Source organism: Populus nigra, chromosome 13 (assembly GCF_951802175.1).
Source record: "Populus nigra chromosome 13, ddPopNigr1.1, whole genome shotgun sequence".
Lineage (NCBI taxonomy): Eukaryota > Viridiplantae > Streptophyta > Magnoliopsida > Malpighiales > Salicaceae > Populus > Populus nigra.
In genome coordinates, this window is record NC_084864.1 from 10,120,070 (window position 1) to 10,134,004 (window position 13,935).

A 13,935-nucleotide genomic window follows, 5' to 3' on the forward strand; every position below is an offset into this window, starting at 1 on the left:
TATAAAACATAAATTAAAAAAAAATCAAATTTATCCTTGTTAAATTTTCAAACTAGTAATCGGAGTTACAGTTGAAGTTTTTTTTCCTTTTACATGCTAAAAATATAAAAGATAAAAAAAAATAAAAACCCATATCCAATCAATTTAATACAAAATAATTAATTAAATTTAATTAAAATCCAACATTAAAAAATACAAAAAAGCTTAAAAGCTAAAAAAATCATTAAAAAAACTATAAAACTATTAAAAAAAAGACTCAAATACATGAGTCAGAAACATCTAGAGCCGTGTTTCATCACATAAAAGCAAATATTGTATTTTTCAATCTCAAAATCATGACCTCAAACATTGTACGCACACACTAGCCATGCCATTGAGCTAAAAACAAGAAATTATTAATCAAATGATTAAAAAAATATAGCAACATGTGTCATTGATTAAATCAATAATTAAGCTAACCCATAGTTGTATTTGTAGTTATAATATAATGAAATGGGTTGCCAAAAAGATGTTCATGACTTAAACATGTTTTTCATCAGTAATCTTTGACACTTTACAAGCTCTAGATAAAGGAAAAAAAACATATCTTTACACAAGGGGTTGAGATTAGTTGGGTTACTCGAATTAACAAGGGGGAAAAACAGCTTTTTTAAGCCAAAGAAAAGGTGAGAAAGGATGATTCACTTGAGGACTGCACATTACTGCCATGAAAAAGCAAAACTTCGCTACTAACCCAATTGGAATGTCTTATAACATGGATGCGGCTGAGGTTTCATTCACAACTACATATAATATTATTTGGTAAGAAAAAAAAATACTTTCTACTGGTAGAATCCACTCAAATTCAAGATGAGACTACAAGTTTTGCTTCTCATGGGGCAGAAAGCTTTACAGTGAAGTATGACTCTACTGTTCAGTGTGAGTGAATTTTAATTTACTCGCATTGTTTATTAAACTTAAATCAGTTTTTTTTTCTTCTTTAAAAAATCAATGCGAGTGAATTAATTCACTCGTACTGTTCACATGAAAAGTTTAGTTTTTTTTATAAAAAAAAAAACTAGTGCAGTTAAGTGATTTCACTCGCACTATTTACGTAAATGTGAACAATATCTTTTTTAAAAAAAAATTAGTTTAAGGTGAATTAAATTTACTCGTACTCTAATCTCAATTTTATTTCTAATAATATTTTACCTAATTTTATTGCACGCTCAAAAAATAAAGAAAACTGTAGTTCTTGTCGAATGAATTTTATAAGTAATGAAATTGTAAATTTTTTTAAAAAAAATTGAGTTTTACTCGAAAAACTAGTATTTAATATTATTTAATAACACCACATAAATTAGAAGAATAACGCATGACGACGTAATATTTGTGGAATTTGATCGCAATTCCAATTATGTTCTTGCCGGGTCCGACCCAGTTAAAAAAAATTCAGTTTTTTTTATTTTAATTGTGTTTTATTCAAAAAATTAGAAGGAGATCGCTTGATGACGTAACAAAAAAATTCAGTTTTTGTTGTTGCGTGCTTAAGAAACCATGAAAAATATAGTCATTGTTAGATAAATTTCGTATGTGATGACATTACATATAGTTTAATGGAATAATAAAAAATATTTGGCATCAATATTATTTATTTTATGATGTAATAATAATAGTTAAATCTACAATATTTAAATTAAAAATATTTTTTAATTATTTTATAACCTCAATTTGAAAAGCATTTTTTTAACCAAACACATTAAACTATTTTTCATTCAACTTCAATTTCAACCACAATTTTAACCAAACATATATTTTTCCAAACCAATCTCAATTAAAAATACTTTTTATGAAACAACTTTTTTAAAACCATAACCACAACAGCAACCAAAAAAAACCTACCTTTAAACTATCAGAAGGGTTGAGGGATTTCATCAAATTATTCCTTATTCATGATGTGACACATACTATTGGCCCAATCATATGAATTACTCATCAAGATCATACATGTCTTGGGAGTTTCAGCAATCCAGATGATAAACCAGATGCATTTTTGCAAGGATATAATTGATTCAGAGGTTGACGGCCACTGCTGATCTTGAGTTTGTACGATACAGAGCTGTATTAATTACATGACACTCATGCCTGAGACAAGCTTTCCTGAAATTGGATCTCGTTATTTCCCATGAAACGTCAAGGAGGAAACAAGGGACCGCTAGTGCAAGCTCTCGCTATCTTGCCTTCCTTGAACTCTATCTTGTCTAGTTTTTCTTGGCACCATTTGAGTTGGGAAGTGGAGAGCACAGACATTTGGAGCACCCTTGATATCAGCTTCAAGTCTATCATTGCGAATAACATCTCCTTCTTTTGTGACTCTTCTAGGGTAGGGTTTACTGCTCTCCTGAACCAACACTTGAGCTTCCCTTGCGACTCTTTCAACCACAGTTCCTTCTGCACAAATAATAACCATAGCTTATATATAGCTTATTATCTTACAAATTAAGGACCTGATCGAAGAAAATTATCCTATAGTTGTGTTTATTTTGTTTTTGGGATTTACCTTTTGGAGCTTTCTAGTGAGATCAGCTTGTAGCCCCACATCTCTAGGGTCCTCCACAGTTGGCCATGTCCATAATGAACTTCTCAACTTCCACCAAGGCTTTCTACCATCTGTTTTAATAAATACCCAATATGCTAATATGCCCCTCTCTATGGCTTCCATCACCTCTTTGACATTTATGGCTTCACGTTTTATTTCTTCATTTTCTTGCTCATAGAAGCCTTTATGGACCAAAATTAATAAACTTCATGAGATTAGGCAAAACGTGCACATGAAATCTAAGAAACAAAAGATGATCCATATGCATAAAACGTCTAAAAAGGTTAATATTTCAATATTCTGTGGCTGAAAATAGATATATTTGTACCCACGTATGTCGACCCAAATTGTGAAATGGAAATCTAGTGAAGGTGATGTTGCTCTTTTTAGTGTATATATATATATATATATAGAAACGTTACTCAATTTCGGTCATTAATTATAGAAGAATTACATTTGTGTTTGGAATCTTTCCATAGCTCGGTCAATGGAGATAAGGACTTGAAACGTTTAGAAAAAAAAATTAAAAAAAAAATTGCTATTAAATGGAAGGGCAGATTATGACGTGAATTAACTTAAGCAAGTAATTGATTGTATAATATTAGAGTCCTAATCCATTGGCTTTATCATGCCTTGTCTTCGTTATCCGTTCAGATTCATGTTCATGAATCCGTGATCTAAAATGATAAAGTCAGAAAAGAGAAGGTAAGATATTAAAATACCTGAAACCATGGGAACTTGGAGAAGGCTCTTGAGAGAAAATCTTCCTCTAACATAATTCCAATCCCTCTTGCCTAATTCACACCTTTCATCTTCCATAAATCTCTCCAACAATACTTGAAATTTCTGAAATTCGCCTGCCACATCATCGTAAAACACCCCGTTTTGAGAGCTAGAGGATGCAAGAGCTTCAACCTTTCTGTACTGGTGGTGAAGGGCCTCCCATGACAAGCATGATTGAGCCACATATACCAGCTCAAAATCACTCTCTAAGCTTTTCAAGAGCTTCCTTTTCTCCATTTTGCTCCACGGTACAAACGGCACCGACATATCATCAGGCAGCTTCATACTCTCAAATGAACTTGGAATATTTCCAACTTGCCTATTCAGAATTGCACCTAGAATGCCCAAGTTGCACGTCAACAAGAAATAAAGTATTGCATATAGTAAGTATCATATTGTTCAATGACAAATTCGAAACTCCAGCCCCTCCTTGACTAAGATTTTTCCGTGACACAAAATTAAGACATGCTAGCCATGGTATATATATAAAAACCCTACATGATCACTTCATGTTTAAATATTACATATATGGCATGAAATAGTTTAGCTTGAATGATTTAGAAAACCTCAAGTCAAACATAAATGTCAATAGCTATATAACACAATGTAAAAGATAAGCACACACTTATTCCACTTGTGCGTTCGTGGTTGAGCACATCGAACCACCTCATTCTTTCGGTGTATTTCTTGTAGAATGGATCTTGATGATCTTCCTCTCTGCTCCAGTTGGCTGTAAATTCCCTTTCCACAGCCAGTGAATTGGAGCTATCAACCATTGATGAATATTGCTTCATGTCTAGATCTCCGGCAGCAGGTGAATTGGAGCTGCTAATGGATGATAGGTCATCATCCTTGTTTAAACTTTCAGCTGTCATGGAAAACCTGGAACTAAAAGAAATTGAAGACAAATGACCATTGATCATGCTTTCATCTTCACCAACGAAAAGAGCCTGCTGTTCCATATTTTCATCCTTGCATGGAATTGCATCACCCCCAGAATCTTTCTCCTCTGTAGACCAATTTTTATTGAGCTTGAATACCTGTAGCTGGCATGGCAACGGTGCAATACTTGAACAACTATAAGAAATGACAACTTGATTTTTGAAACTTTTTAGAGGTCCAAAACTCTCAATCTCTTCTACATCTTCAATATTGCTGCATCTACCGAATGAAAATATATAGACGACACAATCTTTGAAGAAGATGTAAACACACAGACCAACATGGGAAAGATAAAAGATGGCTACTAGAAAACATTTTTGAAGCAACTTGAGCCAAAGGAATATCTGGCAAACAAAAAGAAAAATGGGATGGATGTAGAAACTCAAATAAAACCACTTCAAAAATCCATCAGCGATGAAAAAAGATTCAACGATTAACCAGCAGGACGCAAGGAGAGCCATTCTCAAACTCACTTCATGACTCTAATCAGTACCAAAATTCAGAAAGGCTTAGTTTCTTACTGGAGGAAGGGGTGTTCGCTTCATTCTCATACTAGCTAGTATATACATATTAACCTTCAGTGTCATTTCTCCCTGTCTTTTAAAAAGAACACAGAAATGATCAAGAAACCGATAAATAATAATTAAGTGCCTTGTTTGACATTAATTCTATAATCATTTTAAATAATTGTCACTACTTACTAGTGGGGCATGATGAATTTATAATTAGGAAATTTTCACTTCCTTTTCAAGATAGACAAGACTTGGCTTAGAATATACTTTCCGCCTCTCTTTACTATCCGTTTTGCTAAATCTCCAGAAAGATAAAGTAACTACCTGTGTATATGTTTACTTGGATCCTATCTACCTTAACAAGAATCTGAAAGAGAAAGCTGTTTTTACTGTCGAGCGTACCGCAGCATGAGTATAAAATCATTGTGGATTTTAAAAGTGTTTCTTTGTTTTAATTCGGGTATCAAACACTTTTTTTCAAGTTACATCCTCAAATATTGTGTTTTTTTAGAAATTAATTAGAATTAAGGGTTTTTTTTCTATTGTCTCCTTAAAAAAATACTTTGTCGCTTGATTTAAAAAATAAAAGATTTTATTGCTTGTGAAAAAATAAAAATACAAGGATTAAAATTGACAAAATATAAAATATACAATATTTTTTTATATTATTTATTTATAGCTTTTTAAGAGATCTTGGCGTGTTGAATTTATTTTACTTTAATTATTTTGATATATATTTTATTTTTTTTCATATTTTAGTTCCTAAATTATAAAAGAAAAAATATAATCAACGAAAAATAACAAAAAAAAAGAGCAAGCAATTGATTGGCGAGATTTCATTAACAAAAAAGATAAATTTTGTTCCAATATATTTATTTTAATAAAAGAAGTGTTATTGAACTTCTGTTTTACAAGAAAAAGAAAAAAGTAGATTGGGATTTTGAGAGTGTTTTTTTTATTTGATTTTTTATTTTTGAATTGATTTAAGAATATTTTAATTAATATGTTAGTTTATTAAGATTTTTAGAGTATTTCTTAAAAAAAAAATTGATCAAAGAAACCCCGTCTCAATTTTTTTTATCACCTCTCCGGTTCTCGGAAAAGAAAAAAGCAGCAGCCAATGTGTGATTTGCTTTATTTAAAAAATGGCGCCTCACGGGTCCATCTCTTTGGTCCACGCACCTGGCTAATTAGTTTTACATGGAGTCTCTGTAGCTAAAAAGTCTCTCGAGAAGGAAGTCGATCCCCAAATGGGCGCCTTTGGCTTTAAGGCCTTCACCGGTCTTTACCACTTGTGTTGTTCTAAGGTCTTTGATCTTCTGGTAGGACCAAAACAAGTTGGATGAGGAAAATGTCCATTGAAGAGACACAGTATTGTTGCTGTCGTCATCGCGGTCGTGGAAAAGAGGTCAAAACTCGAGGCCTCCGGTGAGAGAGAACACTAATATAATTTACTGATGGATGGACAATATTAATTAAGAGAGATAATTCCGAGCAGCTAATTGAATCACGGCAGGTTGGTAATTTTTTATTTTTTTTTAAATTTAGTTAAAATGAAGAACATCAAGTCCCCATCAAAATGATTAAATATCAAATAAACAAAGAAAACGATGGTCTAACTGTTGAAGACAAGCGAACAAATTTGTAATAATCAAGAACAGGTCAAGCACAAGCCAATGGGGCTGATGCATTACACAGGAAGAACGTAAGGTGATGCATCATCACTGGTTTCTGTTCTTACATCATTAGTGAATAATCATGAACTTAACTTTTACACCTTATTTTTCCCTAACTAACTACGAACCTAACATATTCCTCTCTTACCATCAATCTTGTATTTCACTCACACCAACAGATATTTAACAGTATATACCATGTTAGATCGTTGTCGGCATGGATAATCAACTGCTTGAAGTTATTTGGGGAAGGGAATTCGGCAAGGAAATTTGTGTGATAGCAACACCGTGAAGGACATGTATACATGCCGGCATACATGGGTTAAAACGTGTGACTTTTTCCACGGGTCTTTTTTAATAAATCTTGAATTAGAATGCACTAAAGATTGTTTTTTTAAGTGGTTTTTATTTTGAAAATATATTAAAATAATATTATTTTTATTTTAAAAAATTTATTTTGACATGGCGTATTAAAACGATAAAAAATATAATTTAAAGAATGTTAAAGAATAATATAAATTATATCTTGAAACCTCAACTAACAATTTAAACTTTTGGGTTGACATGATATTAGAGTCTTGATGATCAAGCAGTCACGAGTTCGAATCTCATCATTTTTATTTATTTGATAAAAATTAAACACAAAGTAGTATGGGTCTATGCAAATTTCAAGCCTTAAAAAGCTTTCATTTGAGTGGGTATGTTAGAGAATAATATAAATTATATCTTGAAACCTCACCTAACAATTTAAATTTTTGACTTAAATTGATTTTTTAATTAAAAAAATAAAAAATTTTCAAAAACATTTATCAACCACGCTCTTGTTTAAATTTACACGTTATGTTATTTTTCTCGAGTTTAATTATGGTTATAGCTCGCGACTTTATTTTCAATTTATATGCATCGAAAGCTTAGTGGTGCTTGGTCTTCGCAGCTCTCTTCTTTTTTCTACCTCTGATGATATTGCCGATCCATTCTTTAGGCTAGCTTATCCCCTTCTCACGGGGATAATAATTAATTAATTAATATATAACATTTTTTTAGGTTAATAGTTAGCAGTTGGTTTAATGACATATATATTTTATTCTTAAATTATTAGAGTTGTAGTAAAACAAGACATGGACTATTAATTTGGTCTTTTATATCACCAATCTATTATTTATTAGATAAATTAAGATTTGCTGTTAAATTTGAAAAGTAGTCTAAATGCTCTAAACGACACTATTTTGAAACAACTTGATTTTTTTTACAAATAAAATAATTATTAAAAAATTGGAAATGGATAAATGATGAGCATTGCTCTTTAATTTAATTAACTACTTGAATATATAGATTTAGAAGACAGTTTCCGTATCGGGGTTGTGTCTCTGGTCAAATTCTTTTAAGGATAACATTAAATAATACATCAATTAATTAGTATTTTTATTATTATTTTTATCGGTCAACAAAATCGATTAGTTTTTTGCATTTAAATTAATTTTTTAAATTTGATGACACCCTCTGGGAAGAGAATACAATAAGATAAATTGATAGTCCAAATCTTATTTTATCGCAACCTCAACAATTGAAACGCAAAATATATCATCAAACCGTTAGTAGTTAAGTTTACATTTTAGCAACTACTAGATTATTATTTATTGATATATTATAGGTTAGATTTATTTTTTGGTGTAAAGAAAATATTTAGGTGTTGTAAATATATTTTTTAGTCGAATTGTTCTTTAAAACTATATAGGAATTGGTTTTATGTAACCTGGTTGATATGTCATGTTCAAATATAACACGTACAACCAATAAAAATGTAGTTTAATTAAAAAATCAAGATGATATTTTTGTTTAACTATTGAAACAAAAAATATATTAGATTGACTCAGATTAACTCAGGTTAATTGGTCAAATCCGTTTTTCATGTCTTGAGGCCTCGATAACCCTATAGAAAACAAATAAGAAATATTATTAAATTCAATTCTTAATCAATTTAATATTAAAGGATAAATTTAAAATTGCATATCAACTAAGAAAATAAGTTGAGTCAACCCAAATTAACATGACAAACTTGGGTCATGAGATTGGAATATCACTATCATAACCTAGTTTTTTACCTTTTTTTTTTTTTACTTTTTTTCAAAAAAAAAATCCAAAAAAGAAATTGACATGTTTGCATCATTTTGATTTTTTAAGCGTCTTTTGAAGAAAAAAATTAAAATTCAAAAATTTATTTTCAACTCGTTCAACGATTAACGTGTCCATTTCAAAATCATTTATCATTTTTTCTTATCATATCGGCATTGACATTTTCTTTTAAAAAAAACAAATACAAAAAAATAAGAAAAAAAATATGGACAAAGGGACCAAAAGTGGAAAGAAATAAAATGAGGGACCAAAATGATTTTGGGTTGTTTGGTTATCAAGTTTGCTTTGGGACCAACAAATTGAAAGGAAAAAGACAAGTTTATTTTGCCTGTAAATATTGAAGGAATATCACAAAAAAAAAGGGAATAAAATTACTTAGAGCATTGACCAAAAAAAAAACCTCATACACACCAAAACACTTCTCTCACACGCAAAAAACCCTAATAGCCTAATCTTTTTTCTTCTATCACGAGTTATTATCCATAGGCAAAAGAAAAGAGACACTAACACTGATGAGTGTAGCTCAACTGGGTAAGTTCTGGGTTTGATTTCCAGAAATCATCAGTTTGAATCATAGTTTTAAAACCCGACCCGGTCATCGACCCGGTCCAGTGATCGGGTCACGGGTCAGATGGGTTGACCCGGGTTGACCCGGGTCAACCCAAAAAAAAAACCACATATATAAAACACCTAACTAGTTACAAATTTACAATGCAACACTTACATAAACCAAATTTAAATTTTAAACCAACAACATAAATTTAATTCAATATCCAAAACACAAACCAAATATAAAATTCTAAAATATTTTAAACAAAACATCCAACAACATAAATTAAATTCTAAAATATTTTAAACAAAACATCCAACAACATAAATTCTAAATCAACAACACATTCACTTTTGTTGAATGAACACATTAAGTTCTTCTGTGTCTATGGCAGCAAAATTTGGATCAAATGTCGATGGAAATGAGCCAATCTTGTCAACACCTAATAAATCATCAGCATGCTCCTTTGAAACTTCATCATCACAATCATCTTCAATCTCATTAACATTTATGACATCTACATTTCAAACATAATTAACAAATAAATATTATGTGTTAAACAATACTTTATTTTAAATAATATTTATCACTAAATAATCAATCATTAATTACCATCATCTAAAGTATCTTGTATGGTCATAGTTGATAGAGCTTGGTGAAAACTCTCTACTTCTTCCGTTGTCAAGATTGATGGGTCATCTTCGACTACCCAATTTTCAATGTCAAAAATTGTCTCAACATTAATTGGATCATAATTTCTTCCTTTCCAATAATTCCTATATATTAAAAGTGAAGGTAAACACAATATAAGTATTAATAATGCTACTAAACAAGATAAAATAATATTTAAGGAATTAGAGAAAAGAAAAATACTTTTGCTTCAATCTTAGATTGCAGTGGACGTAAACAAGGTCATTAAGCCTTTGGTGCTCCAATCTATTTCTCTTCTTGGAATGAATATGTTCAAACATACTCCAATTTCTCTCACATCCCGAAGAACTACAAGTTTGACTTAACACTCGTATAGCCAATTGTTGTAGATTTGGAGCGCTGGTTCCATATGTCATCCACCATTCATCTATACAAAAAAATAATAAGTAATGTAAAACTATGTCAATTGTGAAAGACTATGTCAAATAATATTTTTAAATATAAAAATTATATACCTGGAGGCATAAGGGTGCGATTATTTATTGCAGACGCTCGACCAAAGTCATGTTCAGCATTCCTAAAAAACTTCATCTCACTTGTAATCTTACTTTGCAATGGTAGATTTCCATGTGCATACTTCTCAAGAACATCTAGAAGTCCAGAAATGGTTCTCATATGTTTATCCATTATATTTGCATCATATTGAAATCGAGGATTCAACCAAAATGCCGCTGCAAAAAGATTTCTATAAAATTGTCCATCCCACCGATTATTGATAATGTCTATGAAAGGTTTCACTCTAGGCTTTCTCTTTTGAAATCTCCTCATCATTTCTTCTTTTGCATGATGAATAGCATCATACAAATATCCCATCGAAGGTCTATCATCACCATCAACCAATCGTAGAACTCGAACTAAAGGTTCACTCATTCGCACAATTATTACACATTCTTCCCAAAACAAAGAGTCTAGCACACTGTCAACAAAATTTTTTCCTTTGATATCTTTAGCATAAGCAGATGAGACCCATTCCCTAGATGTCACCATAGCTCTCAACTCATCTTTATGAGCTAAAATGCTTTGCAATGCAATGAAATTGGTGGCAAAACGAGTAGGAGCTGGACGAAGTATTTCTTTTCCTCTAGTGAACTTCCTCATCAAATACAATGGATAACAATGATTATAAATGTACTTTGTGATACCAGAAGCATGCTCAACAACACAACAAACTGACTGCAATTTACCAATGTCCTGGAGTATGAGGTTGATGCAATGAGCAGCACAAGGAGACCACAATATTGAAGGAAATTCTTCCATCAATAACCTGCCAGCAGCAACATAATTTGCAGCATTATCAGTCACCATATGCACAATGTTTTCTACCCCAACATATAAAACAACCTCTCTAAATAACTGATACAACAATCTAGCAGTCTTTGAGACATCTGATACATCCACGGTTTTCAAAAAAACTGTTCCTTTAGGACAATATACTAAGAAGTTAATTAAAGTCCTCCTCTTCTGATCAGTCCATCCATCAGCCATTAATGTGCAACCAGTCTTCTTCCAAATCTCTCGATAACTCTCAACATAAATCTTCACTTCATCAACCGCTTTTGCCAAGTAATAACCACGGATAGCATGTAAATTTGGTCCTTTATAACCAGGACCCATGGTTGTTACAGCATCTATGGCATGCTGATAATACACAAAGTTAACAGCATTAAATGGCACACATGCATCAAACATCCACTTCGCTAAAGCAAGATCACACCGTTCAACTGCTTCTTTCCTTTGCCAACAATTCTGAAGAGACTTTTGAGCACCAGGAGTTGTTCTAGGCATGAAATATGTCCCTAATGTTGCAGATTTCTTCTGCTTTCCATAACTTGTAGTTGATTGTTTTACAGTGCTGGTGCTTTGAATCTTTTTCTTTTTTGCAACCTTCGGTGGTAACATATGTTTTTTAGTATTGACATCCTCATCATCCTCCTCCTCATCATCATCATCACCATCATCTTCTAATTGCCTAATCATCATCTCTTCATGCTCTCTTTGTTGTGCATTAAATGGATTGAAATCTGCTTGCATTTCTCTAACTCTTTTTTTTGTTTCAACATTTCCTTTAAGGTTCAAAAGCATTTGATGTCGAACATCAGGAGGACATTTGCGACATTGTTCAACTTCTCCTTTAGCTCCAGCTAAGTGTTGCTTAAATCGATTAATGCCACCACCCGCAAATACTTTAGCACAATATAAACATACTAATTTAGTTTTTTTACATCCAACACTAAGTTCAGGAGCTTCTCTACAATGACCCCATGCCAAATCTGTTCTTCCTCTACTACCACTTGACATGGAAATTGAAGGTTGAGATGATTGGGCCGTTGAAGGATCACTACTTGGAGTACTACCATCATGTGAAGACATTTTAAGGACCTGGCATAATTTATAAGATATCATTGGAAAATTCTTTCAACGAGATTACTAATTACTACCATAATTAAAGTTTCAATTCATTTCTATAACAAAATTCTGATTTCATGCTACTGCACACAATACTTCATCCTGTCTTATCTTAGAACTCAACAAGTTCAATTCAACAATAACTAATAACTAATTCTCACAAATTCAGTTAAACAGCCAACCATTATATCAACATCACAGAAAACTGAAATGGCCAACACCATTTATAAAATCAATATATCAACATCACGGAAGCAGAAGCAGAAGCAGAAGCTGAAGCTGAAGCAAACGAACAATCAACCAATATCAACTTAAGCAGAAGTAAACGAACAGGGACGACCAAAAATTAACAACAAATTCACAGCTACTTGCAGAATATTCACAGCTACAAAAATTAAAGAACGAAATATTCACATTTCAGTTTTCACAATCCAGTACTGTCGAAAACACAAAATAATAATCTAAAACGAAAATGGAAAGAAACTAAGATAGAACCACTAACTATAAAGATAAAGAAGGTGACTGTAAAGGTCTCCGACCGAAGCTTTGAAATCGCAGAAAAATAAAAGAACAGAGAAAACGAGATACATACCTGTGGGAAGAATCGTTGGGTCAATCGATGGGAAGAATTGATGGGTCAACAGAGGGAAGAACCGATGCCACTGTTATACTCTCCTGCAAGTTCAATCGAGAGGGAAGAAGATGAAATAGAGGATAGCGAAAGGCGAAAGAAGAAAGAAACCAGTAAAAGCTCATCTAACCTTATGCTCAAAATTGAAACGGCGATCAAGGATTCAAGAGTCTTCTGCTCATCTGCTCTTCTTCGCGACTGAGAGTGAAATGGGTTTGAAAATTTCTTGAAATTAATTAGGTCTTCTTCTCACTTCTGCAGTTCGGTGCTCTGTAAATTGCAATGCTTTTGTCCCTCTGTTGTTGTCGTTTTGGCTTTTTAATTGTAAAGGCCAAAACGACGTCGTTTCGGGCATGAGGATATAAAAAAAAAATATACCCGGGTCTCAGCCGGGTTTGGCCGGGCCGGCCGGTTCCCGGGTCGACCCTCCGGGTCGACCGGGTCTGGCCGGGCCAATTCCCAGCCTGTTTTTTACTTGGACCCGGCCCGGCCACAGACCCGGGTCGCCCGGGTCCCGGGTCGACCCGCCGGGCCGGGCCGGGTCTTAAAACACTGGTTTGAATGCCACAAATCTCAGGGTCACTAGAGATTTACATGGTCATTAACTTCAAGGTCTCTGAGGATTAGTCGGGATGCGTATAAGTTAACATACACACCCACAGTTTAAAAAAAACAAAAGAAAAGAAAGACACTCATCTTCATACATATGTTTCCCTCAATGTGTATCTTCTACCAATATACACACATTCAAAATAAATTAGCATCACTAACTCTCTCCCTCACGGTGCCCTGCCACCCATCATCATCATCATGAAGCAGCCTCTATTTGCCTCTTTCCCGCAACTATCAAAAAAACACTAACCAAAACACAACTCACGGCCTTCTATCACCATTGAAACAATAGCTCCCTCCTCTCCAACCATATAGACCAATGCCAACACCTCCACTATGATAGCACAACATCGCTCTTTCCAACAACCACGACCAGCAACTCCTTTTCATCCATTTCCCAC

At 32.9% G+C, this 13,935-nt stretch overlaps 2 protein-coding genes across 2 annotated transcripts; both read right to left on the reverse strand.

Moving 5' to 3' along the window:
- Positions 1–1,908: 1,908 nt before the first annotated feature.
- On the reverse strand, positions 1,909–4,928 carry LOC133671020 (uncharacterized). Its single transcript, XM_062091636.1, has 4 exons — positions 3,987–4,928; positions 3,301–3,696; positions 2,540–2,760; positions 1,909–2,430 (listed from the first exon to the last, which is right to left on the reverse strand). The coding sequence occupies exons 1-4, from the start codon at positions 4,762–4,764 to the stop codon at positions 2,173–2,175; spliced, it is 1,653 nt and encodes a 550-aa protein (XP_061947620.1). The 5' UTR covers positions 4,765–4,928; the 3' UTR covers positions 1,909–2,172.
- A 4,593-nt stretch (positions 4,929–9,521) lies between these two features.
- On the reverse strand, positions 9,522–11,865 carry LOC133670793 (uncharacterized). Its single transcript, XM_062091403.1, has 4 exons — positions 10,341–11,865; positions 10,148–10,252; positions 9,787–9,879; positions 9,522–9,691 (listed from the first exon to the last, which is right to left on the reverse strand). Exons 1-4 carry the CDS (start codon positions 11,863–11,865, stop codon positions 9,522–9,524), a joined length of 1,893 nt encoding a protein of 630 aa, XP_061947387.1.
- Between the last annotated feature and the right edge of the window lie 2,070 nt (positions 11,866–13,935).

Bases quoted from the DNA above. Each gene is read 5' to 3' on its own strand.
- LOC133671020 (XM_062091636.1), bottom strand. From the start codon at position 4,764: ATGGCTCTCCTTGCGTCCTGCTGGTTAATCGTTGAATCTTTTTTCATC. The intron at 3,697-3,986 runs GTGTGTGCTTAT...TGGGCATTCTAG, and splicing joins CGAACGCACAAGTGGAATAA to GTGCAATTCTGAATAGGCAA. The intron at 2,431-2,539 runs GTAAATCCCAAA...TTATTTGTGCAG, and splicing joins TCACTAGAAAGCTCCAAAAG to AAGGAACTGTGGTTGAAAGA.
- LOC133670793 (XM_062091403.1), bottom strand. From the start codon at position 11,865: ATGATGATTAGGCAATTAGAAGATGATGGTGATGATGATGATGAGGAG. The intron at 9,880-10,147 runs GTATGTTTGAAC...AAAATTGGGTAG, and splicing joins GGGATGTGAGAGAAATTGGA to TCGAAGATGACCCATCAATC. The intron at 9,692-9,786 runs GTAATTAATGAT...TTTGAAATGTAG, and splicing joins ACAAGATACTTTAGATGATG to ATGTCATAAATGTTAATGAG.